Raw genomic sequence first — 26,779 nt, forward strand, 5'->3', positions numbered from 1 at the left:
CGATGAGTAAGAGTTGCTTTTTCTCACTGCAATGTTAAAATGAATACATTTTTAAAGTCAAAAAACTATTACTCCTAATGTGTCATATTAGTATGTCTCTTGCCCTTTCCTCTGCAACTCTGGCCAGGTATGACATGTTTCTACCTAGGACTCAGGCCTGGGAACCCACGTCTGAGCTGGTTAAAGAACAAAGTAGATAGGAGTAGAAGCAGGACTTGAAAAATAATATCATTACACAAGGGATCTTACAAGTTTTCACGGGTCCAGGTGGTCACAATATTGAATCTGGGCAAGTCAGCTAAGGCCATGTAGGGGGATGGCAGTAGGACTCAGCCATGGTTCAGGGAGGCTGGCAGCAGAAAAATCAGTGAGGTGGTGGTAGAGGGACATTTACACTTTACCGAGAGAATATGAGCCTCCTCAGCTTGGGAATTAGGGCAAAGAACCTTGATGGGAAGCTTCAAAACTAAGTGCACCGGACATTAACAGGCATTTGGGGAGAAAAGTTCCCAGGTCATTTGAGAAAAACTGGGGGAACCAAAATCAAACTGGCTTCTTCACTGGCTACTTGGGTCAGTAGGATACCACAGGTGCTGTCTATAAGCCCTGGAATATGGCTTCCCCTACCTCAGAATGCATATTAAAGTGTATAGCACAAAGAAAAACAGTTGACCCCTGAATAACATGGGGGTTATGGGTGCTGATCCCTGTGTATTTGAAAATCCACACATAATTTCACAGTCAGCCCTCTGTATCTGAGGTTCTGAAACCATGGATTCTTTCAATGCTGGATCACATAGGACTGTAGTATGTATTTATTGAAAAAAACCTGCATGTAAGTTGGACCTGTGCAGTTCAACTTATATTGTTCAAGGATTAAGTGTCAGCTTATGAAACCCATCAATAAGAATAGGTCTTGACACTGGGCCAAATGACTTCTAAGAAAAGAGCCCTTCATTTCTACCCTGTTGTAGACAGAACTGGCCTCACAGTGGTTGTGAATGGGTTTTGGGCCTGTAATTCCAGGTACATCAGCCAGAAGTGGGAGGAAGACAAAATCTGGTGGCTCTGGGCAGGAAGTGGACTTAGCGAACGACTCTCCCTTCTAAATCCTTCTAATGCCAAGACACTGACACAGACCTCCATCTGAGTGAGCTCTACCTGAGCTTTGTTCTTAGGCTCCTTCCTAGTATCATAGCCCAAGTTCCTGTTCCTTGACTTAGCTGATCTTCCTGCTCCTTTTCATGTTTTAATCAACTTCTCCAAACTGAATTTCTGAAGCATCTCTATTACCATGTATATCAATATGCTCTGGAATATGATATAGCCCCAGGGCAGTGTCAGGCAGTTCTAGTTCCAGCATTAAATACTGTGTTTCTCTAGTTTCCACAAAATATGAATAAAAAGTCATATAATAGGATAATTAGGAAATATCGGGTTTCTTTTCATCAGAATTGACTTTTAGGTATTTGTAAAGAGTTTAGAGCTATTTTACTTAAAGAATTGCATGGACATCTACATACCACATGATAGAAAATCTCCCTATTATAAAAGGTATTTTGGTATACATTAAATGAAAGTTAATATGCAAAGCTTTGTAATGTAGTAGCTGCTGCTGCTAAGTCACTTCAGTCGTGGTCCGACTCTGTGCGACCCCGTAGACGGCAGCCCACCAGGCTCCCCCGTCCCTGGGATTCTCCAGGCAAGAACACTGGAGTGGGTTGCCATTTCCTTCTCTAACGCATAAAAGTGAAACATGAAAGTGAAGTCGCTCAGTCGTGTCCGACTCTTAACGACCCCATGGACCGCAACCTACCAGGCTCCTCCATCCATGGGATTTTCCAGGCAAGAGTACTGGAGTGGGGTGCCATAGAAAGAAGACCAAATATGGAATCAAGAAATTTGATTGTGAGCCCAAGTTATACTGTTTGCTCCCTACGTGACCCAAGACAAACTATCTAATCTTTCTAAATCTCTGTTTACTTATCTATAAAGGGGGACACTACTGAAGTGACTTAGCAGCAGCAGCAGCAAAGGGGGATAATCATCACTGACCTCCCAACCTCATATGTCTACACGAATCTCTAATGAAACAATATTTGTCAAAGTACTGTGTTAACTAAAATTTCACAAAAACGTGAGCTGTTGCTGACATGAACACTGTGCCTTCATGTGTACTCCCAAAAAGATGTTTATTTCTGATGACCACTGTCCACACTGGTGCCTAAGCCTTCGATACAAACTACCACACACCTTATGGAGTTTCTGATTCATGCTGAGGAAGACCGATACTTAGTCTCTATTATGTTCTCTTGATCCAAACTTGACTGACCCTCTTGGCCATGGTGTAATCACTGGGCTAAATACTGACTAAGGCAATTCTCACAACTAGGGCTGGAAACTATCACAATCTCTTTTTAGCCAAATAATTCTTATATGCATGGCTGCTTAAGCAGCACAAAACTCTTCCTGGCAAAAAGAAGCAAATCTCACTCTAAATACAATTCTCTCCATGGTGCTTTCACTGATGGAACACAAATATATTTCACATTCATGTTTTGAATGGTAATTGAACATGAACAACATGAAATAAAATAGCACCCTTTCTTTTGCTAAAAACAGTTTACTGTTTGTCCAGAAGAGACCTTTTCTCTTTTCTTGCTTTATGTTCCTTATTTCAGAGAGGCAGAGGTTTTAATATGGTCAACTTTAGAAACTGATAAAGGGTTAAACTGCTGTGACACAAAGATTCTCGTATAGCTTAGATTTTCTCTTACATATACATAAAATATGGGAGATGACTAAATCATGACACTCCCAAAATAGTCCCCCTAAACTGTTCCTATTTTCCCCAGATTGCCACTCTGTGACATGACAGGTGATAGACCATTGTTAGAGAAAAGAGTCATTCTGTATATAGACAAGAAAAGAAAGTCTCTTGTGTCTATTTCCAGAGACCTCTTGGGCCAGGTTGGGAACAGCATTAAAGGCTGAGGATGATGTCAAATCATATTTTTCTTGGTCCAACAATTTTGTAGGACATTGAATAATGGGTATGTAATTTATAGAAAACTCCTTTTTCTCCTCCTTGTAAGACTATTAGAAAGGGTAGATAAAGAACCATTATTCTCTAATCCTTCCATGACAGATACAGGAACAGAAAAATAGAATTTATCTGGGTGTAGAAGTATTTGCAAATAAACCTTTGTTTTCATCAAGAAAAACCAAATGGAATCTTTGAAATGGCAAACACAGTAATTGTTGAAAGCAAAAGGTTACACTAGATTAATTTTATTGAAAAAAAAAGTGATAAAAGCTCTTTTTCCCTTTCTAAAACTAATTAAAGAAGCAGATGAAAGAACTTTGCTATGGTAAACATGCTGTTCACTGAAGCAGGCTTCCATTTAATTTCATGCTGGGCTTGCTTAATTATTGTGCAAAACACAATTGGGAGGTTAGTAAACTTGTATGAGTGTGAATGTGTACATGGGTTTGGCTGTAGACAAAGTCTTGTTGAAAAAGCAGAACAATTTTAGTAAAAACATACTCTTACTTATATAGAGATGATCTATGGGAATTTATATTACATCTAAACAAGGACTACCCTATTACTTTGTGTTTGCTCATATTTGCATTCAGGCTATCTCTTGGGGAAAAATACTGCATGTCTAAAACATCATGTTGAAATATAAATATTTTGCTGTTTCTAGAGACTGAGACTATAGATAATTAAAGTTTTGATCATATTGCCTCTTTTATTACTATTTGAGGTAAAAATGACTGAAGCAACATAAAAGAGTTGTATTCTAGTCTTTGTTCTGCCTCAATCTGATCACTTGTCAAACCATGTAACCTCTCTGGGGTTTTGGTGTTCTTTATTTGCAACAGGCTGGTTTAGAAAAGGTGATTTGTTATTGTCCAATTAAATTATATTTAGAGGCTTATATATTCCTGAGGTAGAGGAAATTCAGCTCCATTTATAAATCAGCTTAGAGGTGACCACACCCAAATGCAAAATTCCAAGTATTAGAAGGAAGTACAGAATTACAGTTGATGTCTTTACTTTTATGACTTTTACCTTTTATGTTGTAATGAGCACATTTAGGTGTCCAGGGAAATATGTAAGTAACATCGGCAGAAGAATAAATCACAGGCAACTTACTTAAAGGATTTGTGTCCTACATTTACTACTCTTTATTATATACATTAAGAAAGAATTTTTAAATGCTTCATTAAAAAGCAGTCCATGATTATGCATACCTTTTAGTCCTATGTCAAAAGATTTGCTTTTCAGAACTTAGATATTAGCTAATGTAATATAAGATAATGACCAAGCACAACAATTTTATTCACATAGCTATGAAGTCAATTAAGTGCAAGTTGATGATTTAAGAGAGCATTTTAAGCATTTCTTACCTTAATTTCCAGTACATTTTCATTGCCTACTGAGATCATCACTGGCTTTTCAAAAGGCTTAAACACAGGATTATGTACATAAATGAGATCAAAGTATTTGGAATGGATCCCATCTAACATGAAAAAGGCTTTGGTTTTCAGGGGGAGTTGTAGGTTCAGCTGTTCTATTGAAGGAGTTGTACAGCAGATTATCTCTGAATTAGAGCGATGTTGACATGCCTATAGTAAGACACCAATTATTCACTGTAAACAGAACACAGCTTGACATCATCAACAGCAACTTTCACATTTCACTGTTTCAATCAATTGAAAATATACATTATATGAAAAAAAATCTCCATTTAAAAACTCACTAATATTGAAGAACACATTTCTGGAAACGACGGATGTAAGATTATCTAAACAATCCAGCCTTAAAGGAGCTACAAAGCTTCACTTGCTGGGAAGATGTAAGCTATTCTATCTGAAGCTGTCTCGTGTGGAATACTACAAGGTAAAGTGCTTTGTCAACTGCCAAGCACCATATGGTTCACACTGTAATTAATTATGTAGCAAGATCATCTTATTAGTGTGTTTTAAGCTATCAATTACTGAGTGCCAGGTTCTGTGCAAAATATTTTACAAGGCTGGTGTCATTTAATTCTCACAATAATCCTATGAGGTAGGTGCTAGAGCTTTTTGAGCTGATATCATCAGACCAGGTCACAAAGCTCTGAGTAGCAAAGTAAAGAACATAAATCCTAGACCACTGGCTCTAAAATTCACATGACTCCCATGCTGTGTGGTTTCTTGTTCACTCTGTATTCTACATTGGTCAAATTTTTCCTATCCTATTTTACAAAGGTTCTGCTATCATTATTTCATGTCCTTTCATCTTTCATTAAAAATTTTCCCCTTTGTAATTCTGATTTATAGAAGTTTGGAAAATGTAGTTTCCTCTTGATTGTGCTTAGACGAAACCAGCAACACAAAGTGATGCATTTAAGGTTAAATGGTTGCATTTTTCCCTCCAAGGAAAAGACAAACAAGCAACAACATCCCTTAGATTTCCTTTTCTTTGACAAGTAGAGTTGGAGATAAAACAATTACTTATGTCCACAATAGAAAAATACTCAGGATATACAGAAAAAGCACAAACAAAACTGGATATTTGATATTTTCTTTTAAAAATAATTAAAAAATTGTTCTTTATTGAAAAATGTGTGCTATATGCAGATAAAGAAAAATGATATACAGACATAATATGTATAAAATATTACTTAGTTTTGTATCAAATTCATATTACAATGCTAAAAGCTATCCTATGATCTTGAAAAAAGGAAATGAACAACTTTACTGCTATTACAATAATTTTCTATGTAACAAGAAATTTGAAAATTAACAAACTTCTGGCTTCTGGGGCATAATGTATGTTAACAAATTAATATGCATTTTGTTAAGAAGGTGATCAATATTTTTATTTTAAATGATCTGAATTTGTTAGACTGGAAATTTACTCTGGCTGGATCAGTAAATCTAAATCAGACCTGACCAAGAGTTTTCATCTGTTAAATAATGAATGGCTTCAATTCATCATGGTCAGCTTCAGATTCTACAAGAATCAGGGAATATGGAAAGAACACGGGTCTCTTTATGAGATTTTTTGCAAACAATAGTCAAATAGACCCACTGAATTTTTCATTCCTGTCCAAATTGAATCCATTGTTCTATTTAATATCTTTGTGGCTAAAATAACAAAATTTACATTTCCAGATATGCAAACAGATAAGATTCTAATCTTCTACTGTTGTTTCAATCTTCTTTGTCACACCTAGGAGGTTTTTAAAAACTACATATTACAAATGAATGAACGATGTCACATGTCATCATAATGTTGGTGAGGCAGAGGAAAGAAATCTTAGGCATGATTTTAATAATGTAACCTCAGTGTGAATTAGATAAACTAATAATTTCTCAGACTTCTACTTTAAAAAGTTGCATGCCAACACCAAAGGGGGTTATTGTTATTTTTATTGGTTAATGAAAAATTGCTATGCCTGGTTGTGGAGAACTGATGTCCTTTAAATTAATAGTGGTGGTATTCTAACTTTGTTTGTGGCCATGTGCAGGGATTGGTTTCAAAGCTCTCTACTTCATATGGGGACTCCCTAGAGTATAATCTCTCAGGAATATTATAAAAATCTAATAATACTCTTTAGAGGTGATGCAATGTGGCTGATTGAGAAGGTCAAGAAAAATCTTATTTGAGATGACCTTATTGTTTGGTGATTTGGCTTGACATTTTTAGCCCCAAATTGGTTTTTGTAATTAAAGCACACTGCGGCCTTAGCCTTCAAGAAATATTGGATGGGAATCTAAAAGGAAGTGCTGTAATTCAATCTATTACCTCCCCAATCAAGACCCTGCCTGAGAGGGGGCACTTAGAACTTTCCTAAGTTGCGTGTACAAGTCTGACTAGATTATGGGTATTTTATATCAGAGAAAAACAACAAAATATATAATCTTCAAAATAACTCCAAACTTCCTAAAGTCTGAAGTAAAACTGCCACTTCAATGTGACCCAAAACTGTCAGAGCACAAAATAGGTCAATTTAAGAAGGAATTCAGATAAATTCTGATGGACCTTGCAAATAAAAGAAAAAAGGTGAAGAAGTGTTACACATCATACCCACTCTAGGACATAAGTATTTTAATGTTCTTTTTCATTATTTGATAACATGCTAACAAAAGGACAAGAGGCATGGTTAAGAAGGGATATGAAAGAAAACACCGTACCACTTAGGAAGACATGGATGCTTTGGCAAGATTAAGGGCTTTACCCAGGGGTTTTATTAGACCAAAAAGGTTGATGTTCTATGGGGCATTATAAAAAGGAGGATAGGGAAATGTTTTGGTTTGAATGTTTGCATACTCCTCAAATTCATATTTGGAACTCTAATCCCTCACATGATGGTATTTGGAGATGGGGCCTTTGGGAGGTAAGTAGGTCATGAGAGTGAAGTTCTCATGATGGAATTAACACCCTCATAAGAGGAGACACAAGAGAGCTTGCTTACTCTTTCTTTCCCCTCCATGTGAGGATACAATGAGAACATACTCAGCTACAAACCAGGAAGTGGGCCCTCCTCAGAAAGCCAGATCTGCTGGCACCCTGGTCTTGGACTTCCCAACCTTGAGAACTGTGAGAAAAAATAAATGTTTGCTGTGTAAGCCACTCAGTCTATGGTATTTTTGTTATAGAACCCTGAACAGACTAAGACAGGGATGATGTAGTTTGCATTTGTACTGACTGTTTTTTAAAAAACACTGCCTCAAGTTGATAATCATTATTTGTGTCTAAACATTATGTGTGAGTGTGTTTTACGTTAGCCTGAGACTAGATATTTTTAGTTGTTGAATTAAAAAAATCCTATTGACTACATGCAAGTAAGACAAATAGCAGACATTAAAGGCAAAACTGAAATGTCTCTGGTACCCTGAAAGCTGGCAGTAGAGGCAGAGATGCAGAGTTCTAAGCACAACTATCACGTAGAGGACTTACCACTGTAAAGTTCCTTCCGGCTTCATGCACATTTATTACCATCCTTAGGACACTAACTGAATTCAGGTTTTTTCCAACACCTGTTATTGTACTCCCACCACTGGGAGCAAAATAAAATAGAAAAATAGCTATGAGAGGTTCTTTCTCTATCAAGTATTTTAAGAGAGAAATGAAATTAAATCACATGTAGTAACTACAAGTTACAGCCACAACTGAAGTCAAATGAAAGTTCAGTGGTAAATTTTCTTTGGAAATAACTTATTTAACCTGGAAATATTTAAAAAATTCATTATTTCCTAAGCTGAAGGAATGAATTTCTTTTTATTCACCAAACACACAAAAGAAATATTTTTTCCTGTCTGAAAAAAAAACAGAGAAAAATGAATTTAACTACTGTTGCTAGACTGATTGAAATAACAGAAATAAGGCAGACTGAAATGGGTCCAATGAGATACTGATTTGGAGGGAGTCTGGTATTGGCTCAGACAGTAAAGAATCTGCCTGCAATGTGGGAGACCTGGATTCGATCCCTGGGTCAGGAATATCTCACAGAGAAGGGAATGGCAACCCAATCCAGTATTCTTGCCTGGAAAATTCCATGGACAGAGGAACCCTGGCAAGCTATAGTCCACGGGATCACAAAGAGTCGGACAGGACTGAGTGATTAACACACTGGTATAGGGAAAAGCTGTGTGTAAATTAGGTAAGGAAAAATACACTGTAAAATGGACAGAAAAAGGTGATTCCACTTTTAGGCACTAAGGTTAGTAAAGAATTAAAATGTACATAATATAAGTGCTTAAATACTATGATGTTCAGTTAAATTGTTTTAACGAAATCTATTTAGATTAGGATAAAATGGCATGAACTAGCATTGATAAAGTCAAATTGTACTCAGAACCTGACTGTAGTTTTCACGCCTGAATTGGAAAGGTATCCTTCAAAAGAAATGCAATAGTATCAAATCCAGAAATAAAACTATCTTCCTTTTGACTATTTGGCAGCCAATCACCCTCAAGTTCATTATTTTCTTATACCCATCAGAAACTTTTACTTACCTAATAAAAGATTTGGTGGGATGTATTTCATAGACAATGGGGTCTTCCCGGTAAATGAAGCTGTTCACCTCTCGGTTGGCTAAGTCAATTTTCAACTTAACAGAAAACTCAGTTGGAGCACTTTGGGCTGGGGTATAACATTCGAGAATACTATGTGAAACACTGAACAAAAAATTAAGAAAATGGATCTTCATTAATAAGACACACATATATTAGAATTATATCCATAAGTCAAAAAGGACATGAGTCAATAGCACCTAAATGGGAATTTCTAGGGGGAAAAAAGCTCTTTTTAATGTGGGGTGTTTGCATTTGACTAGATCCCAGACTTAGCTTTGTTGTAGGCAAGCCATCCAACTTAAAACTATTTGGGATTTTAAGCAATTTTTAAAGTTTTGGTACTTGATTTAAGCTTTCCCATCTCTTAAGAAGCAGAAACGTACTTCCTAACCTAGTCTCCCTCATGGCTCTCACCACCCCAAAGTGATCTGATCTAATTGTAAATCTTGATGGAAATGTTTATTGTCAATTAACAGAACCTCACAGCTTATAGCATAGGTGGGATACTAAGTATAACAATAAAGAAGGTGGATGGGAAGACAAACTTACAAGTGGAATTAATAAACCATAAGGGAAGGGTAGGAAAAACAGCAAAAAGGAGTAGAGGGATTCGGGAAGGAAGAAGTTTTTAAAGGTTAGGACAGTAAATAATAAACCTCTTGTCTTTTTGCCACAAAATAACAATATTTTCTTGATTTGTTAGGTACAAATATTAATCCAACTTGACTGATGAAACAAAAGATAAACTACAACACCTTTTTAAAGTACATGTTTTTCCACCAATTGAAATGTGTCTTGAATTTCCACTGTTTAGGTGCTTTCCAGTTAATGTAAGTAAAGTGCCACCAGTTTTTGGACCATAATTTGGAGAAATACTTGTTATTATAGGATCCTGAATAAGAGATAAAAACAAAATAAAATAACCTGTCAATTTTATAACTCTAAGTAGATTAAGTAATAATTTAATATCCTAGTTCATGAGAAAATGAATGCCCAGACTTACCACATAGGAAAACGCACTATACTCTACTGAGCCACGGCTGTTTGAAATAACTATGGACATATTGAAATGTTCATTCATTGCAGGACCAACTGTGCATTTCAACCTGAAAAAGCGAAGTTTTAAATAAGTCCAAAGGCATTTTCTGGCTTGGTGTTTTATATTAAGAGTTATTATCTCCAAATAGTGAGCTGACTACTCTAAATAGCAAGCAGAGTTTCCAAGTAAGCATCAAGACTGAAAATTGTATAGCTCTATTTCTGTACTATTATGCTAAACTTTATATTGACTGTCTTGTATTATTCATACAGACAAAACAGGAAATGTTAAACATCATCGATGTAGAACTCACCAATCGAAAAGTTCATAATAATCTCAGTCTAATCCTCTACAATTGTAGGCATAATGTTTGGCATACTCATAGAAATGGTATTTTGATAGCATACAAAACAATGCGCTGATTACAACTAAGCAGAAATCTCCCCTTCAAAGTATGTCAAAAGATGCCTTTTTGTGGTTATACACATTTATTTAATAACGATAATGATAAAATAAAAATAGGCTTTCCACAAAATTACTTTTAAATTAATATTATTATAATCCTAAAAAGTATAATTTGCTTTATTAAGAAACTTTTAAAAATGAGGATGAATTGTGTCTCACTTTTATAGGCTCTAATTTATAAGCAATGAGCAAGAACTTACAAGGGGGATTTCTTGAATGAATTTTTTTTGCCATTAAGCTAAACAAGTATGACATTAATTGATGTTTTGGCCTCAGTAAAATAAGATGAGTAGATTTAGATCTTTGCATAACCCTGGAAGGAATTCTAGTAGGTATAAAATAACCACTTGAAAGAATAGGTCAAACTATAAAACGTCAAATGTTTGGTTATTGTTACTACATACTAAAAATTTCTGGGTTCTCTGTTCATTATGGGATTCAGATCTTATATAAGTTACAAGTAGGATATAGTAGAACAGGCACAGGTCTTGGATCAAGAGAGCTGAGTTTGAAGGCCTATTCAGCTTTTACTCTCTGAATTACCTCTACTAATCTATCTTTCTGAACTTCAGTTACCACTTTGTAAAATAGGGATAACATTGCTATTTTCTGAGATTTGGGAAAGACTACATGAGATACACTCCTTTCTGGCAAACCATTCCAGTATTCTTGCTTGCAGAATTCCATGGACAGACCATGGGGTCGAAAAGAGTCAGATACGACTGAGTGACTAACGCTTTAACTTTCCATTACAGTGTCAATAAAGATCAGCTAAATATAAACTCATCAAAAACAAGGAGTCTCAAAAGTGTGATACAGCCGCTTCACTATTTCTGAGATTCAGAAAGTGAATTTAGAAAAGAGGGTCCATATTGAGCTCTTCTCTGATTTTTATAGAAAAAACTGTTGGAAAGAGTCTCCCTATTGAAGACTTTAGATGGACCAACTCCAGCCAGTGCTACACTTTCAAATCTACCCAGACAATTTCTCGAGTTGTTACAAAAATGGTTGAAAAATTCCCAGATGCTAGATTTTTCTTTTCTTCATCTGAGTAATGTCACTTTCTCCCTCCTTAATCCTAGTGAGTAAATAGTTTTAAAAACAAAATAAATCCACAAGGGGAGTGGTGGGCCAAGACATTTTTTAACTCAAGAGATGGACTTTTGGGGCAAGTTTTACAAGTATTCATTCAAAACTAAAACCTGTTTTCCAGCCACACCCTGGCCAAGTGTTTTTAGGTCCTTACATGTTTGTTGTGCTCTCAGTTAAGGTTAAGGTGCAGCTCTCATTGCCAAGGAGAACTCTGGTTTTCTTCAAGTCAAATTTATTATTCCTCTTGAATCCAAAGTCCCAGCCACAAACAGTCAGTGTTGTCCCTCCTTCAAGGGGGGCACTAGTTGGAAAAACCTATAAGGACAATATAGAACTTAAAAAGAGCGAGTACATTATTATCTTTCATATGTGTGGAAAACAGACAGACAAAATACGTATCCTCAAAGAATCTGAAATCCTTCCTTCTCCCATTATCTAAAAAAACTGAATTTTCACTGAAGGAAAAAGGGACACAAATCTCAGAGTATCTGGAACAAACATTAAAACTATCTGTCAGGTTGATGAAACAAGTTGTTTTCAGAAAATTTAGAGATGAGAAAGAAGCCAAATTCAGCCTAGGTGGGGATGAAAGGCCTTTTTGGGATGAAGTAGACACACTTTGGGCCCAAACTTTACATTTTATATAACCCATACTTTTATATGCTTATATAATCTGGGCCTCCAGATTGAACTCTGATGAAAACTCCTTCATGGGTCCTAGAAGCCAAGCACCAATATATGCCTTGTTCTGAGTACCAGCTGGGTATATGCTACATGCATATTGTTGCTATGGTATTCCCCACCCAGAGGAGAAAGTCATGCAGTAAAAATACTTCTTTCTGTACCCAGTGTTTTCACAGTTGCATTTAACAGCTTTCAGAATATCAGTCACGTATATGGTATTTAATACATATATGCCATTCATTCATTCACTGCTGCTGCTGCTGCTTAGCCACTTTAGTCGTGTCTGACTCTGTGCGACCCTATGGACTGTGGCCTGCATGGCTCCTCTGTCCATGGGATTCCCTAGGCAAGAGTACTGGAGTGGGTTGCCATGCCGTCCTCCAGGGGATCTTCCCAACCCAGGGATCGAACCTGGCTATCCTGCATTGCAGGCCAGATTCTTTACCACTGAGCCACCAGGGACGCCCCTATTCATTCACTATTTATTTATAAATCATCTGCTATGTGCCAGGCATCAATAAATGAATAAGTGAACTTATTTTACTTAATAATTACTTATTCTTAATTCACATTTATTACTAACTACCATTTTTTTCCTTTAAATATAGTCACTATTTGATATATACCAGCTGGTTAGTTAACAAGCTAAAAATGATGTAACATTTAATATAGTCAACATATTCTGTTAGAAATAGATAAAAACAGAATTGGAGAGGGCCTCAAGTGTGATCTGTATTATAGCAAAGTTTCTAATTATTTCTTTTGGCATCATTGTATATTTCATTTCTAGGATTGACTTATTTACTTCAGGCTCAGTATTACATAATAATAGGTTCCTTTTATTATTGCAGGCTTATCTTTGGTGTATTAAAAGTAAAACAAATTCGTTAATAAAAATTTGGCAACTGTGATATAAGATAGCACTAGGCTCTTATGAAGTCTACAAGACAACTATTTTTAGGCTAAAACTATTAAAACAAAACAAATTTCCATGTTAAAAATAAGCTTCTCCTCAGCAGCTTTGTGACAATTGAGAAAGGAAATACTCTTTTGGGGGGACATATTGTAAATTGTGCTGTAAAGTACAATGGTGGGAAAACATAGCACTGCTATACAGGCAACTCAAAAATCAGTAAGGGCATTTGCTGAAGACTAGTTAGTGAAAGTGTAAAAGTGATTCTTTTACACTTTAGAAGAGCTTTTAGCAAAATTCAAATCTGCAAATGTTACCATCCCTCCCAAGTAAATAACCGCAAACCAATGTCATACCCTTGTTGTCAAACCCCTGTAAAAGTCTTAGCCTAATGCCTTTATATAGCTACTTTACCCATGAAATCCATTATACAGTTGTGCCTTTCATGAAAATTTACCTCGTCCATGTCTAGCCAATGAGAATTGCTAGAAAAAAAATCTGTTTATTATTATGTTAGAAATTCAGTAGGAGAGAAAAAGACATCTAACCCTCCAGGGCTCTCTTCAGCCTGAGGCAGGCACACAGCTGTTATTTCCTCTTTTAATGAGGAGTCTTCCCCACTGAAAACAGCTGCCTAAGGCTGATGTTGGCCCGATCCCACTGCCTAGATCTCCCCTTTCTATGTAAAAACTGAGGTCTGTCACTCCACGTTCATCATCACTTTCTATATAAGACAAAGGGATTGTGTGATGATTTCAGAAAAGACACTGAGAGTTGGTCAATTGGTGTGCTGGCAACAGATGTGGGTGCTAAGAATATAAAACCTCTGTGAGATCATCAGGATTTGAAAGGCCAGCTTTTCTTAGCTTTTCTCTCCTGGCTGAAAATTAGAGGCAGGCAACTGAGCTATTCTGCCTTAGCTTACGGGGTAACGTTCACTCTTCCGGGGGAAAAGGAAAGACACAGTCTTGGACTACACACCCTGGGACAGAACCAACAATGGGCTGGCAAACTGTGTTATCCTGAGGGTAGAGAAACTCTGTGAGAAGGAAATGAGTGTACGGCATAAAGCCACAGAGGCTGGGTCTGGATAGGGTAGAAATAGCCACAAAAATAGCTATTGTCCTTAAACAGGTGAAAATGATTTAAATGATCATGTTTTCAAAACCCATCAGGATAATACATGAGAAAATTAAAATAACAACAACAACCTTGGAAAATTAAAATCTGTCTCTTCAGTAAATGTCACAAATATATTGGTGGCAGTGTACTGCAGAAAAGAGATAAAATATCTCATGTCCCTCATAAGATATCACTGCTGCTTCTTATCTGAGTCTTCTGATCAATTAATAAACTGTTTTACTGTCTCACGGGACTGAACTCTAATCCTACAAGATATGACAATTTTATCCTAATAAATTCAGAATATATTGGAAAGTGCTCTTTCTTTTCTGAAGCATTTTCATTGCTCTTTAAGTACAAGATCAGATAACATGCTTGAAACAAAATAATGGGCTTGCACTCCTGAAATATTTCATACGTGGGACTGCAGAGAATCTCAGCCACTGAACATCATGTACCTTGAAAAGCAGGTTGACTTACATTTATAGGAAAGTGAAACTCTACATATTAGCTGGGTTTTGTGCCTGCAGCATTTAAGACAGATAAGAAAAAGATGAATAATCTGCCTTATTCTTTGCAGTAAGAATGCTAAATGTCATGCTCTAGTGCAGCATGAAATCTTCCTAACAACTATGAACCAAAAGGGATTTATGGACTCAGCTGCACTACTTTCTTTCTAACTGTACAGCCCAAGCCTCAGTGAATTGTGTGTGATACAACCCAACCTTTTAAAAATTTCCAGTTAGAGTGCTGGAGTTAGGGAAGGTGGAGGAGGGGAGATTCAAACATTATGAGAGAGTCTAGTTCCAGAAAATTCTAAAATATTTACTGTTTTTAACCATTTTAATGTAGCTTTCATAAATATTAATAACAAAAGGTGGTAAACTGGTCAAAATTAGATGTTTCATTTGTACAGGTTCTCAACCTGCTTTTTATTTAAAACAGCAGGTTGGTTGTTTTTGAAATGAAATTGTTGTGATTTAATTGCATACGCATACATGCACACACACACACACACACTCCCCATGCCTTTCATGGAATAGCTGCATTCAGATTCCTGGTGTCTCAAACTGCCAAAGCTATGTGTTTTTAAAAGTATAAAACTGCATGTGGTTTTAAAAGTGTATTAAACACACAAACAAAAAGTGCATAAACACTACAGATTTAAATTTGTTGTAATATCTTCTCGTTTATTCTCTAGCTGATCAAGCTGAGGCTTAATAATTGTGTCACACCTAACAGAAAATGATTTGGTTTAAAACCCAGTCACCCAGTACAAATCTTTGCCCAAACCGTAGCTAAATGAAAACAGCCATGTGCTTGGGGGCAGATCCTGTTCTAACTTGCACACTCTGTTTACTTGGGCTTGAACCAGGCGACCGACCAAGATCTTTAACTCGATTCTTTCACATGCATCATTTATTATTACCGAAGTCCAACTGTTCCACATGCAGGCAGAGAAAACACACACTGAGTCCTTACCAGGTTAGTAGCTTCAAGCAAAATGTGTTTGAATCAAGAAAGAAATTTTTACAAATTGCCATGGAGATTTTCAGAGCACCAAATACATGCTTAAGCAAACAAGGCAACAGAGAGAGACTGTCTACAATATCATGGCTGAAGTGCACTGCTAGAAGCTCAGTTTTCTAAGAGCAGGAGGTACTTTTGTCTTGTTTGGGAATATGTCCCCCCAGTGTCTAGAAGAGAGACAGCTGTGTGGTAGGCACTCAGTAAATGTTTCTGGAATGAATTAAAGAATGAATTGGCTTGCAGAGTATAGAAGTTAGTGAGGTTATCAGCTGTGTCTTTACTTCTCTTCCATGAACTTTGAGAGAAGGCACACAGCTACCTATGTGTCCACCATCCACTTGCCTCCCAACTTGCCCTGAGAAGTAACCTCTACTCTCATCAATGATGAGACAGCCACCATCTATGCGTTGGAAAGAACAAAACCCCGTTTGCCTGCTCCAGCATGGCTTGGACCTCTAGCTTGCACGGTCCAGGTTAGGGTTCTGTGTTATGATGACTAGATCCCTATGTATGATGGAGGCTTATGTCTGGGCACCTGGTAGATAAAGTAGCTGGTGAGGAATCAGAATGGGCAGGTCAGAAGGGAACAGGTCCCAGTGTGAGGAAATGCGGAGCAGTGTTGCTCTCTAGCCACTACTCTTCTATTCACACATCTGCTAAGGGAGAGCAACTGCCTAAGGAGAGTGTGAAGCACGCACTTCAAGTTCAGGGTCCAGGGGCTTGTGCCCAAAGACACCCTAAAGGGAGAACCTGGAGGGAGGGAGGTGGTGCTTGGGCTGATGCCTCACAGACAAATGAACACTTTGATTTTGAATTTTTTAATCCATGGGATTTATGCTTTCCAAAACAAAACACATACGACAGTTGACAGAGACTCCTACCTTGTAGATTGTTGGCAGACAGGTCTCTTGAGTCCACGTTCCACTGGAGCATTCCTCCAATCGCACACATTTATCATGGCACCAGCCACATTGCACAAAGGAAGGGGCTGAGAGGCACTGACTGCAGGACTGGAAATGTTCACAGCCCAGGCCATTCAGCGGGATCTTGGTGATCTGTGAAGACAAGTGATGGAAAGAGCTTCCAGAGGAGGGTTTTGTTTCCTTGTTAAATAAAAACTAAATACATCAAAGATACATACAAATATAATTTTACAGAGTCTAACAGAGATGCCACTTATGTGTGCACATCATGTAATAATGCTAATATGATTAAACTTAAAAAAACTTTTTTTCCTTCCTTCCACTTTTGGCACATATGTGATAAAAGTAACTATTACTGTCCAGTGAACACAAGCATTATCACGCAATGTTAGAGGTTCTATTTAGTGGGGAAAAGTTTGAGATGATATACTTTTCAAAAAAATTTTTCTTGGAGTATAGTTGATTTACAGTATTGTATTAGTTTCTGCTATACAACAAAGTGAATCAGTTATACATATACATATATCCACTCTTTTTTGATTTTTTTCCCATACAGGTCATTACAGATTATTGAGTAGAGTTCCCTGTGTTATACAATAGGTCCTTATTAGTTATCTATTTTACACATAGTAGTGTATATATGTCAGATCCAATCTCCCAATTTATTCCTCCCCTGCTGAGATGATTTTAAAATAACAAGAGAGTATAATTTAAGCTACTGGAAAACACACTTGAACCTCTGGGAAATTCTAAGTAAGGTTACATATCATTCTGGCACCAAAATGCACCTCCTCTCAGGGAAAAGGGATTATTGGCCAGCATAATCTCTTCCAACATACACTTCAGGAGTTATCTGCCTGCACTAGAGTTCTGCCCTTAGGACTGTAATTCTCATTTTGTGTGTTTGTGTTTCTCATTGAGAAATATAGGACAAAAGGAGAAGTTTACCTCATGAAGATGACCTCCCATAGGTCCAATTTTCCCCAAGTAAAAATTTAACTTGATTTTAGGAGATGTCTGGAATACTCAGGAAAGAGCTTCATAGAAGAGAGATAAATCCAGATGAAGGGAGAAGTTAAAAAGGACCATGTGACAATGGCTGTAAATATCCACTCAGGAGGAACCACATTGATGGAACCTTCTTATGGAACAGGGCTTACCTTCTTCCCAGTGACAACCAGTGTATAGCCATTCTGGTTTAGCGGGTGCTCCACAATCACTTCTGGAGACACAGGGTGGGAATCCAGGTGAAAATTCACATGAGGAGTTAATGATCCTGATCGAGAAACCACAACCTGAGAAACAAACCAGAAAGCACTCTTAGTCCAACAGTCCAACAAGCTCAGTTTAAATATACTATCAGGGGAAAACGTGGATGATAATGGTAATACCAGATTAGATGAGCTCATGGATGTTTGAACGATATGCCCAACAGTTTATTGCACTGTAAATCAATACATCTTCTAATCTCCTGCCTTGAAGACAATTCATTTGAACCCCCAAGACAGAGTTTTGCCTATGATCTTTTAATGATTTCTAGGAAAGGAGATCTTCCAGCCATTCAGCCAGCACATGCAGACACATGCTCACGATTGTACTGGGAACTGGAGGAGCCAAAACTCACCCCAGAAGACCTCACTTATGCTATAAGGATTCTGGATTATTTTTAAATCTATCCTCCTGACCCTCCCACCAGGCAGCTTCCCTTGACGTACAGGAAAGTGTAGTGAACAGGGAGTCTGGAGACCTGGAACTGGTTCCAGCTTTGCTACCCTTTAGCCATATTTATAGATCTTTTGAGGTCGAAATTGGCCCTCAGCTAACTTTGAAATGATGTGCTGTCATTTCTTATAAACCATTGTCCCATCGTACATTATTACTTTGGTTATAAATAAGGTTCTGCTTCTTGGCCTGGTTTTATAATAAGACCTGATGGTTTTAACAATGTCTTGGAAAGGAGATTTGATGAGTGGTGTCATTCTTGTTGTCAGGTATTTCTAATTTGGGATGGTTCTCAGCTATAAAATTCCATCAGTCCAGTCGCTAGAACCCAGTAATAATGAAGTCCAGGTATAAGATCAGAAGAAGGTGAACACTCAGACTACAGGAGAGCTTAGACGCACTCTCATTCTTAAATAGGCCATAACATTCTATCCACAGGAAGGTGCACAATGTTGAGCATAGCTCTGGGCTTGAAACCAACTTTATGAAATTGCTTGACATCCAAATACCCTTTTACATTTCACTGAAACGGCATTTGTTTGCCACGTTTGAATCATGGGACAAATGTGGGCATCTGTGAGATTGAGATTAAATAATAAACCACTTCTACCTCAGCTTTCTTATCCATAAAATGGGAATGAACTGCTTAGTACTCTAATAAACACACAACATAAAAATGTTCTGGGGAACCAGTAGTAAATTTTTTCTTCAGCACAATAAAGGAGCTATTTACCCTGAAACAATTTGGGAAGATTCCCCAAATCCCTAATTTGCTCCCACAGACTGGATTGTTGATAGAGAAATGGGCCAAGTTCACACAGGGCTGTAAAAGTTAAACATCATGACTTTTTTTTCAAACATTTGCTCTACACCAAACACTCAACACGTTCAAAACAACTCCATTAAGCAGGGTGGCTATATTTGCACAGAAACTAAGTGATAGACTGAAGGTCATTTGGTTGGAATGGAAAAGAATGGAAACTACTGTTATTCCTAAATTTAGGGCCAAATAGTTATTTGTGACTTTTGTAGGGAATGCAAAAAAAAAAAAAAAAAAAAAAATCAGTTACCAGTGCTACCTCCCGCTGGTGCTGGTTTCAAGCAGAATATCAGAACACCAGACGTCTAAAGCTTCTACACCAAATTATTTCAGTTAACCATTTTTTTCTATCTTGACTTATTTCTGGTGCTCATCACCTCTTGTTTTTCCTACCCCTCATGCTCCCCTGCTCCCCATTTAAAAAAAAATATTTCTCTGATTGTTGTCAATCACTTCAAACTGCAAAGGGAAAAAAATTCCTTTTCTCACACACAAGTAAAAACCAAAACAACATAACAGCCTCTTTTAATAAACTGATTCTGTTCTCTGCCTCATTCTGTGCTTTCTACTTCAATGGAGATTATTCATCCTTCTGAACCTTCCTATAGATATTTGAATTTTGTGTCTGTTTCTCTTATACCTTCCCTTCTATTCAGACCTCCTACATAACGATCAGCTCCTACTTTTTTTTCTCGTATCTTTTTGATCTCTTTAATATCATTCCCCATATCTACAATAAGCAATCTCTTCTTAATTTAATAGGTCATCATCTTTGACTTTGGGCTTCCCTGGTGGCTCAGATGGTAAAGAATCCACCTGTAGTGCAGGAGATCTGGGTTTGATTCCTGTGTTGGGAAGATCTCCTGGAGAAGGGAATGGTTATCCACTCCAGTATTCTTGCCTGGAAAAATCCATGAACAGAGGAGCCTGGCAGGCTACAGTCCATGGAGTCCCAGAGAGTCAGAGACGACTCAGTGACTAACACTTACTCTTGACTTTATCAAATATGGAAGCCCAATCAAATATCCATTTCCCAGAAAGAATTAATATTTCTCTTTTCACAAAGATGTTCTTTGCACCACTGGAACTTGGATAGATTGATTTGGTTCATTACCTGTTAAGACTCTTTATCTGGAGAACACCATATATGATGGTAACTGAGCCAGGCATTGTGTTAAGTGCTTTAAATATGTATTTTGTTTAGTCTTCACTATAAGCCTACAGGGTAGGTACTATTATTTTCCATAAAGAAAATATGATAGAGAATTTTAGCTAGAAAGTACAAGTCAGGTTTCCAAGGAACTTTCTCTCATGCCAGAAACTGTTTGCTTGACCTCTTCTTAAACACTCAAATATACTCTTGGAGCACCAGAGTAAACACCAATAAAAAACTTCAACTCTGAGCTCCCAAGAGCCACTTGTGAGTCAAAGCATTAAAACAAATTTCACAATATGTTTGCCTTGCCAAATACTCCTTGTTTCAGTAATCTTGGCTGTACAAGTTAAGTGTGCTTAAAGAGAAAGACTCCACATCTAGATAGTTTCTGATAGCACAGAGGAAATGTTATTAGTACAGCCGACAAGTTCAAAACTTTTGATCATGAACTAGGATGAGTGTGGCTTGGTATAAAAAATGAGATGAAACAGAGAAGACATGAAAGCTGGGGAAAAGTGAGATGACTGCGTGGAGTCTCAAGCAGAGGTTATGTCACAGATGCAAATACCTTTTCAGTTGATCATTAGCCCTTTCTCTGGAAGGATACCTATTGCTATAAAATGCCAAGAATGTGTTTCTATCATTAACTCCTCACTTTCTCTTCTTGCTAAAATTCTAAGTAATTGGGTAACCACTTTAACTCTCAAAATACTCCTGAAGCAATGTTTGCAAGAAATAAGGAGTTCCTTTTGGTTGTCATGGAGATATTTCTAAGGACAGAACAAAATCCAGCTTTTAAATTTAATTCTTATGATAAATCACCTGGCATTCTTAGAACAATCAGTAAGAAATAGAGACCAGCAATTATATTTTGAGTTTCTACTGTGTTGACAATTAATGCCCTATAAACGGGATTCCACAGAGTTCTCTTGCCCTCTTTCCACCATGTGAGTACCCAGCAAAAAGATGGCAATCTGTGGACCAGGAAGCAGACTCTCACTAGACACCACATCTGCTGGCATCTTGATCTTGGAATTCCCAGCCTACAGAATTCTGAGAAATAAATGTTTGTTTTTTAAAGCCACCTAGTATGTTAATTTGTTACAGCAGCCCAAACTGACTAAAACACCAGCAATAGGTTTATATCTTAAGTATGTGAAAGAAATTGATATTTGTCTAGAAAGAAATCAGATACGAAGAGCTTTGTTTCAACCACGGTAAACATCGAGCTTTCTAGAACTAAAAAAATGAAACATAAGAAGTGGAAATCACTGATTGGTGCTGACAACTTAAAATTAGAAGTAGTAATACAAAGTACCAGGCGGCAAAAGTTGAATTAAATGAAACTTTGCTTTGTTCTGTCACTCTTTTTGGTAAAGGGGCATAAGTGTTTCTATACCAACCTGATACTACAAAGGCCAGGATATGTACAAATAGCAATATTCTTTATGATTGTAGTATCAATGTGTGTGTCTCAATTTTTTGAAATGAGTCAAAGTGAGTCGAAATGAGTCAATACCAAATTGAGACCTCTGTAAAAAAATTCAAGCATCTAAGAAACATATAAGCTAGTAACTTTGTAACAATTTTAAAAATCCAAAACTTTCAAATCAGTATTTCAAATATAATGATTATAGGATTAGTCAATCTATACACAGAGTATATCTGTCTGAATTTCAAAGAGGCTACTGATAAATATATTTGGTTTTAAAATGCCTCTCCATTTCTTTCAAGTAAGCACCTAAATAAGAAATTCCAGTTATTCCCTGCTACCAAAAAACAAAAACCCAAAAGGTTAGCATTTTTCAATGTTTCAAATACTTATGATATTTTAAATTTCTATGCTATAACAATTTACAAGATGTATGTATTTCAAGATCATGCATTAATTCATTTTTGGAGACTATATATGAACTGGGCTTAATTTTTTGGTATGGACATAACTCTGTAATTATTATTTACAACAGATGTTTTTTTCCTCACAGAAGAAATCTCAGAATCCATGAAACGTATTTTCTTCTAAAGAAATATACCAAAGTTACTGTTCTTTATAGACATAACCAAATTAATGATGTATGCCTTTAAAACAAAGGCAGATGATATTTTAATTTGATCACTTTATAAAGGAGATAGGTAAGTCAGCAATCTCTGAAGAGAATGTGGAAGTTCAAACTTCGTTTGGCTGTGTCCCTGCAGGCTGCTCACAGCATTGATGAGTTGATGATCTGTGTCTACATAGTCTAAAATAGCAGTAATCCCAAACGTAACATGCTGCAGGCTTCAACACAAAGCACTGAAATACCATGATGGTGGCACAGGAACCGAAGGAATTTGGAGACAGGAGGTCAATAAATAAATTGACTTTTCTTACTGGAAGTGAGTAATTACTCTCAGGTTCACTGATTACTAATATAATCCTTTAGGTAATGGTTGTAAGTAATGACCATGAGCTAAGGATGTCTTTTTAGGTGATCCCTACCTCTTGAACTTTCTTGCTTAAGACCAACCAGTCAAGAGAAAAGGGCTTATGGGTGGTAACAGCATCTCACAGAAAGGGGGATGGGGGAAGAGAAGGATGATACCAAAGAATTGAATGACATCTATGACAGCGCTCAGGCAGCGGCCACTGTATGCAGACAAGCCAGTGAATGTGGAGATGAACTTGCAAAAAGTCTGGAAAGTGTGTGCCCACCCCCACCCCATCCTCATCCACTCACTCTCCCTGGTCTGACAGTCATGCACAAATATTTTAATAGCAACGCTTGCATCTAGAGATTAAAGGCCTTATATAAGTGCTGTAAAAAAAAAATCAAGCAAGCATTGTTTTTGGATGTAGATTAGACGAGGAGCTCAGAAGGGGAGATGTGGGCAATCCCTGTGATTAGTCCTGTGATCTTCATGAGTATCCTGCTTCCCTCTCCCACGTAGCCCTGCACTCTGTGCTCATGTTCTACAGCCTTGTTCTTTTCTACATCCCCACCCCCTCCACAACTTGTAAGAAGCCCTGTTCTTACTGTTTACTTACACTATCTCCAACAGTGCTTATCATATTATTTTACTTTAAAGCATCCCAAGAGAGCAATCACACAAATAAAAACTGTTTTTCAAATCTAGATCTACATTGACATGGCTCTACAGATAGACTTGAATATATGTACACATTAGTATATTTAGACATAGCTGCACCTGTATGAGATAAGTTACATGCTTAAATGTTAGAAACATGTCAAAAATGTCTTCTCTTCCATACATATAATATTGTTAGCTAAACAATATAAGTCTTGCTAATCAAATAACCACTGTGAAATACCTGATTCACTTTGCACCCAACAGCTGGAGCTGAAGCTTGTATTCCCAGCTAGAGCTGAACATAAGCACAATAGGAAAGGCAGAAACAGCTGCAAACTCTTGGGAGAAAACATTTGCAAAGCAACTTTGCCTTTAGGCTTCAGGGTAGGAAGGAAGTAAAATCATTCTTCTGTTCCTTTTCATGTATGGCAGCTGTCTTTGGGGAAAAAAATTATGTCCCTTCTATTTTGTAACAGAAACTTCATAGTATTATTGAAACATGGGTTGTAGAAACAGGCTTGGCCACAGATTCAGCACTTCAGTGCAGTCAAAACATTTACAGAAGTTAAGTCACTGCTTGGATAGATTAGGCTGGATGGTCCCCAAGTTTTTGCTGTACTCCTGACTCCATCTCCAACATTATTTGCTGTAAACAAACTGGATTTTAGTGATGGTGATTCTTTGATCCTTTAAATGGTTTAGGATTATTTACATAAAATTTTACCAAATGGAATTCTTTCAGGCAAGTGGCAGAGAAACAGATCCTCTCTCGGTGAGTCTCAATAGCCTTGTGTTTTTTATGTCTTTGTTTTCTCTAGGTATCAGGTACATGTTTCTATCTCCCCTACTAAAAATTTAGTTCTTCAGAGGAAGGTTCTCTGTCACAGGTTCCTTTGCCTCACTTATTTGCCTAGTAAAGCATAGTTAGTATGTTCCTGATATATAAGGAATGAATTGAGAGTTACCTGGTTTCAAAAAATCAAGGATATCAGTGCTTTTCATAAGAAAAGTAATTATTTAAATATTTATTTTCATCTTTGGTGTTATGGATGCACAGATATATTATAGCTTCTTTGATGAAAATGCTGGGAGATAAGAATAAAACATTTGTTACAGCATTTCTATTCTAATGAAACTGATATATATAACATACCACTTGGTGAAATCTGAAATCTGTCACACAGCAGAATTTACTCAGTTATTAAAGCATTCTATACAAAAGTGGAATTTTATTAGAACTTCAGAATCTGGAAATAGGCCAGGAACCTTGTGATGTGAAAAAGTGTCAGACCTAAAGTGACTGTAGAAGAAAGCTTATTAATATGCAACCGGATTGGTGAGGTAATACACAAAATAAAAAAACGAAAGCAGAAAAAAAGATAACACGAGGAAATGAACATAGGGAAGCCAGTGAGAATTCAACAGATGCTAGGTTCAGTCATTCTTCTTCAGATTTTTCTTGGAATTCTCTAGAATAACATAAATATCAACTAAAAACACATATAAACACCAGATAACAACACACATTTTACAAGGATAGTAGATATGACCATATTTCAAATTTGTTAGAGTGCTTGTCTGTGTTGGATGGGGCTGGGCATCTCTCCTTAACATTTTGAGGACAAAATTAAATGGTTTGAAGTAGGTAAATAGGAACACTGGACTGAGAGAGAGGGAGCAAGGAAGAAAAAGCATAGCTAATTGTGAAGCAGTGGGAGGAGGGGAGACCAAGTGTGGAATCATTTAGATCTGTATGATTCGTTGTGAAGTGGGAAAGTTTTATTTACACGTTTTATGATTTTGCAAAAATTCCACCAGGCCCGCTAGTACAAGAAGAACATCTGATGCATATCCAGACTGCTATAAAGACAGTGGTGGTTTTTAAAAATATGTTTTGTTAAAGAATACAGATAGAGAATGTACAAATGAGCAAGTCATAGGAAAACATCATCATCCTCAATTGCTTTACTGAAAGTCATTTCCTGACCAGGATGTTAATTATGTCAGATGATCACGAAATAAATATCTCCCTTTTAAAGAAATTTCTAGTCTTTGTGGAAAGTCAACATTTCCATAGATACCATCGTCATTGTGCATTAACCAAGAATCTACTAATGAACTCATGTTGAAAGCACTACCAATAACTATTAAAACAGTAAAACAGACCCAACATGAGAGCATCTTAATTTCTGCAAAGTGCTAGGGGTTTTGTATCTAGGAGACACGATAACTGCGACTCTGAAATGTGAACTTTTATTGTATGGGAATACTGTTGCTATCCATTAAAAGCATTTCTTAACAAAATCTGGATCTTTTTTCCCCCAGTGTTTGTACTTCTTTGTGTCTGACCCCATCATTTTGCAGAATCAGAAGAGCTGGAGTTACAATGGGATTCTGATGATAACGTCCCTTCCTAACGCCTGCCAATATTTCTCAATGATGTGAATGTTTCTTCTCATGGAGACGCACAGCTCACACAATAGCTCTCCTTTGATCTGTAGCTTCTCCTGAAATAGGAAAACATCGCCTGGAAGTGCTTTAATTGTTTCATTTTATTTTCCAATCATGTGATTTAAATCATGAATGGAAAAAAAAACCTCAAACTGTTCCAGGCAAGAAAATTAAAGCAACCACATTTAAACTGAAAGCTTTAAGAATTTAACAAAAAAAGGCCATACACTTCAAGAAAGGGACTAGGCTTCATTGTTTTGCTTTCAGTCTGTGTCTCTAGCTTCCACTGTGATTTTCACTTTACAGTATTTGCCAACACCTTACTGTAAAAAGAGAAGCAAATTAATTGTATGACACTGGATAAAACAGACACAGCCACTCTCAGAAAGTATGTACCTGCATGAATCGACCTTCTGATGTCCCGAGATTAGCGATGGTGAGATCTCCTTTGATAAAGGTGGATATAGATGTTAAGAGGACTTGGTTGAACTGGCCCGTGAATAAGTCAACGCGTGGCAAAGCTGTGGTAAACTCCGTTCGATATTCATCATTGCGCACTTCACATCCTGATGAATTTCTCAAAAGTGTCTGGAATAAAATATGGTCATAGAATTAATGTGAGTCCAGATGTGAGCAAGCTGTTAAGAAACTTTCTGGTGTGTCTTTTCAGAGGTTAGAGGGAATGGCAAGGATAACAGACAATCTGAAAATGGACATA

At 37.0% G+C, this 26,779-nt stretch overlaps 1 protein-coding gene across 3 annotated transcripts in view; it reads right to left on the reverse strand.

The window, feature by feature from the left end:
* MET (MET proto-oncogene, receptor tyrosine kinase) overlaps positions 1-26,779 on the reverse strand; it is a 114,650-nt gene that overhangs the window by 27,640 nt on the left and 60,231 nt on the right. For all 3 annotated transcript variants that reach the window (XM_070787800.1, XM_070787799.1, XM_019958725.2), the window contains exons 3-11: positions 26,458-26,649; positions 18,004-18,138; positions 16,802-16,975; positions 11,826-11,986; positions 10,079-10,181; positions 9,831-9,967; positions 9,016-9,177; positions 7,958-8,057; positions 4,417-4,635 (exon numbers count right to left, since the gene is read on the reverse strand). In XM_070787800.1, the coding sequence (XP_070643901.1) occupies positions 4,417-4,635; positions 7,958-8,057; positions 9,016-9,177; positions 9,831-9,967; positions 10,079-10,181; positions 11,826-11,986; positions 16,802-16,975; positions 18,004-18,138; positions 26,458-26,649 (1,383 nt within the window). The remainder of the gene's footprint in view (positions 1-4,416; positions 4,636-7,957; positions 8,058-9,015; positions 9,178-9,830; positions 9,968-10,078; positions 10,182-11,825; positions 11,987-16,801; positions 16,976-18,003; positions 18,139-26,457; positions 26,650-26,779) is intronic.

The sequence above is a fragment of the Bos indicus genome, chromosome 4 (assembly GCF_029378745.1).
Source record: "Bos indicus isolate NIAB-ARS_2022 breed Sahiwal x Tharparkar chromosome 4, NIAB-ARS_B.indTharparkar_mat_pri_1.0, whole genome shotgun sequence".
Taxonomy (NCBI): domain Eukaryota; kingdom Metazoa; phylum Chordata; class Mammalia; order Artiodactyla; family Bovidae; genus Bos; species Bos indicus.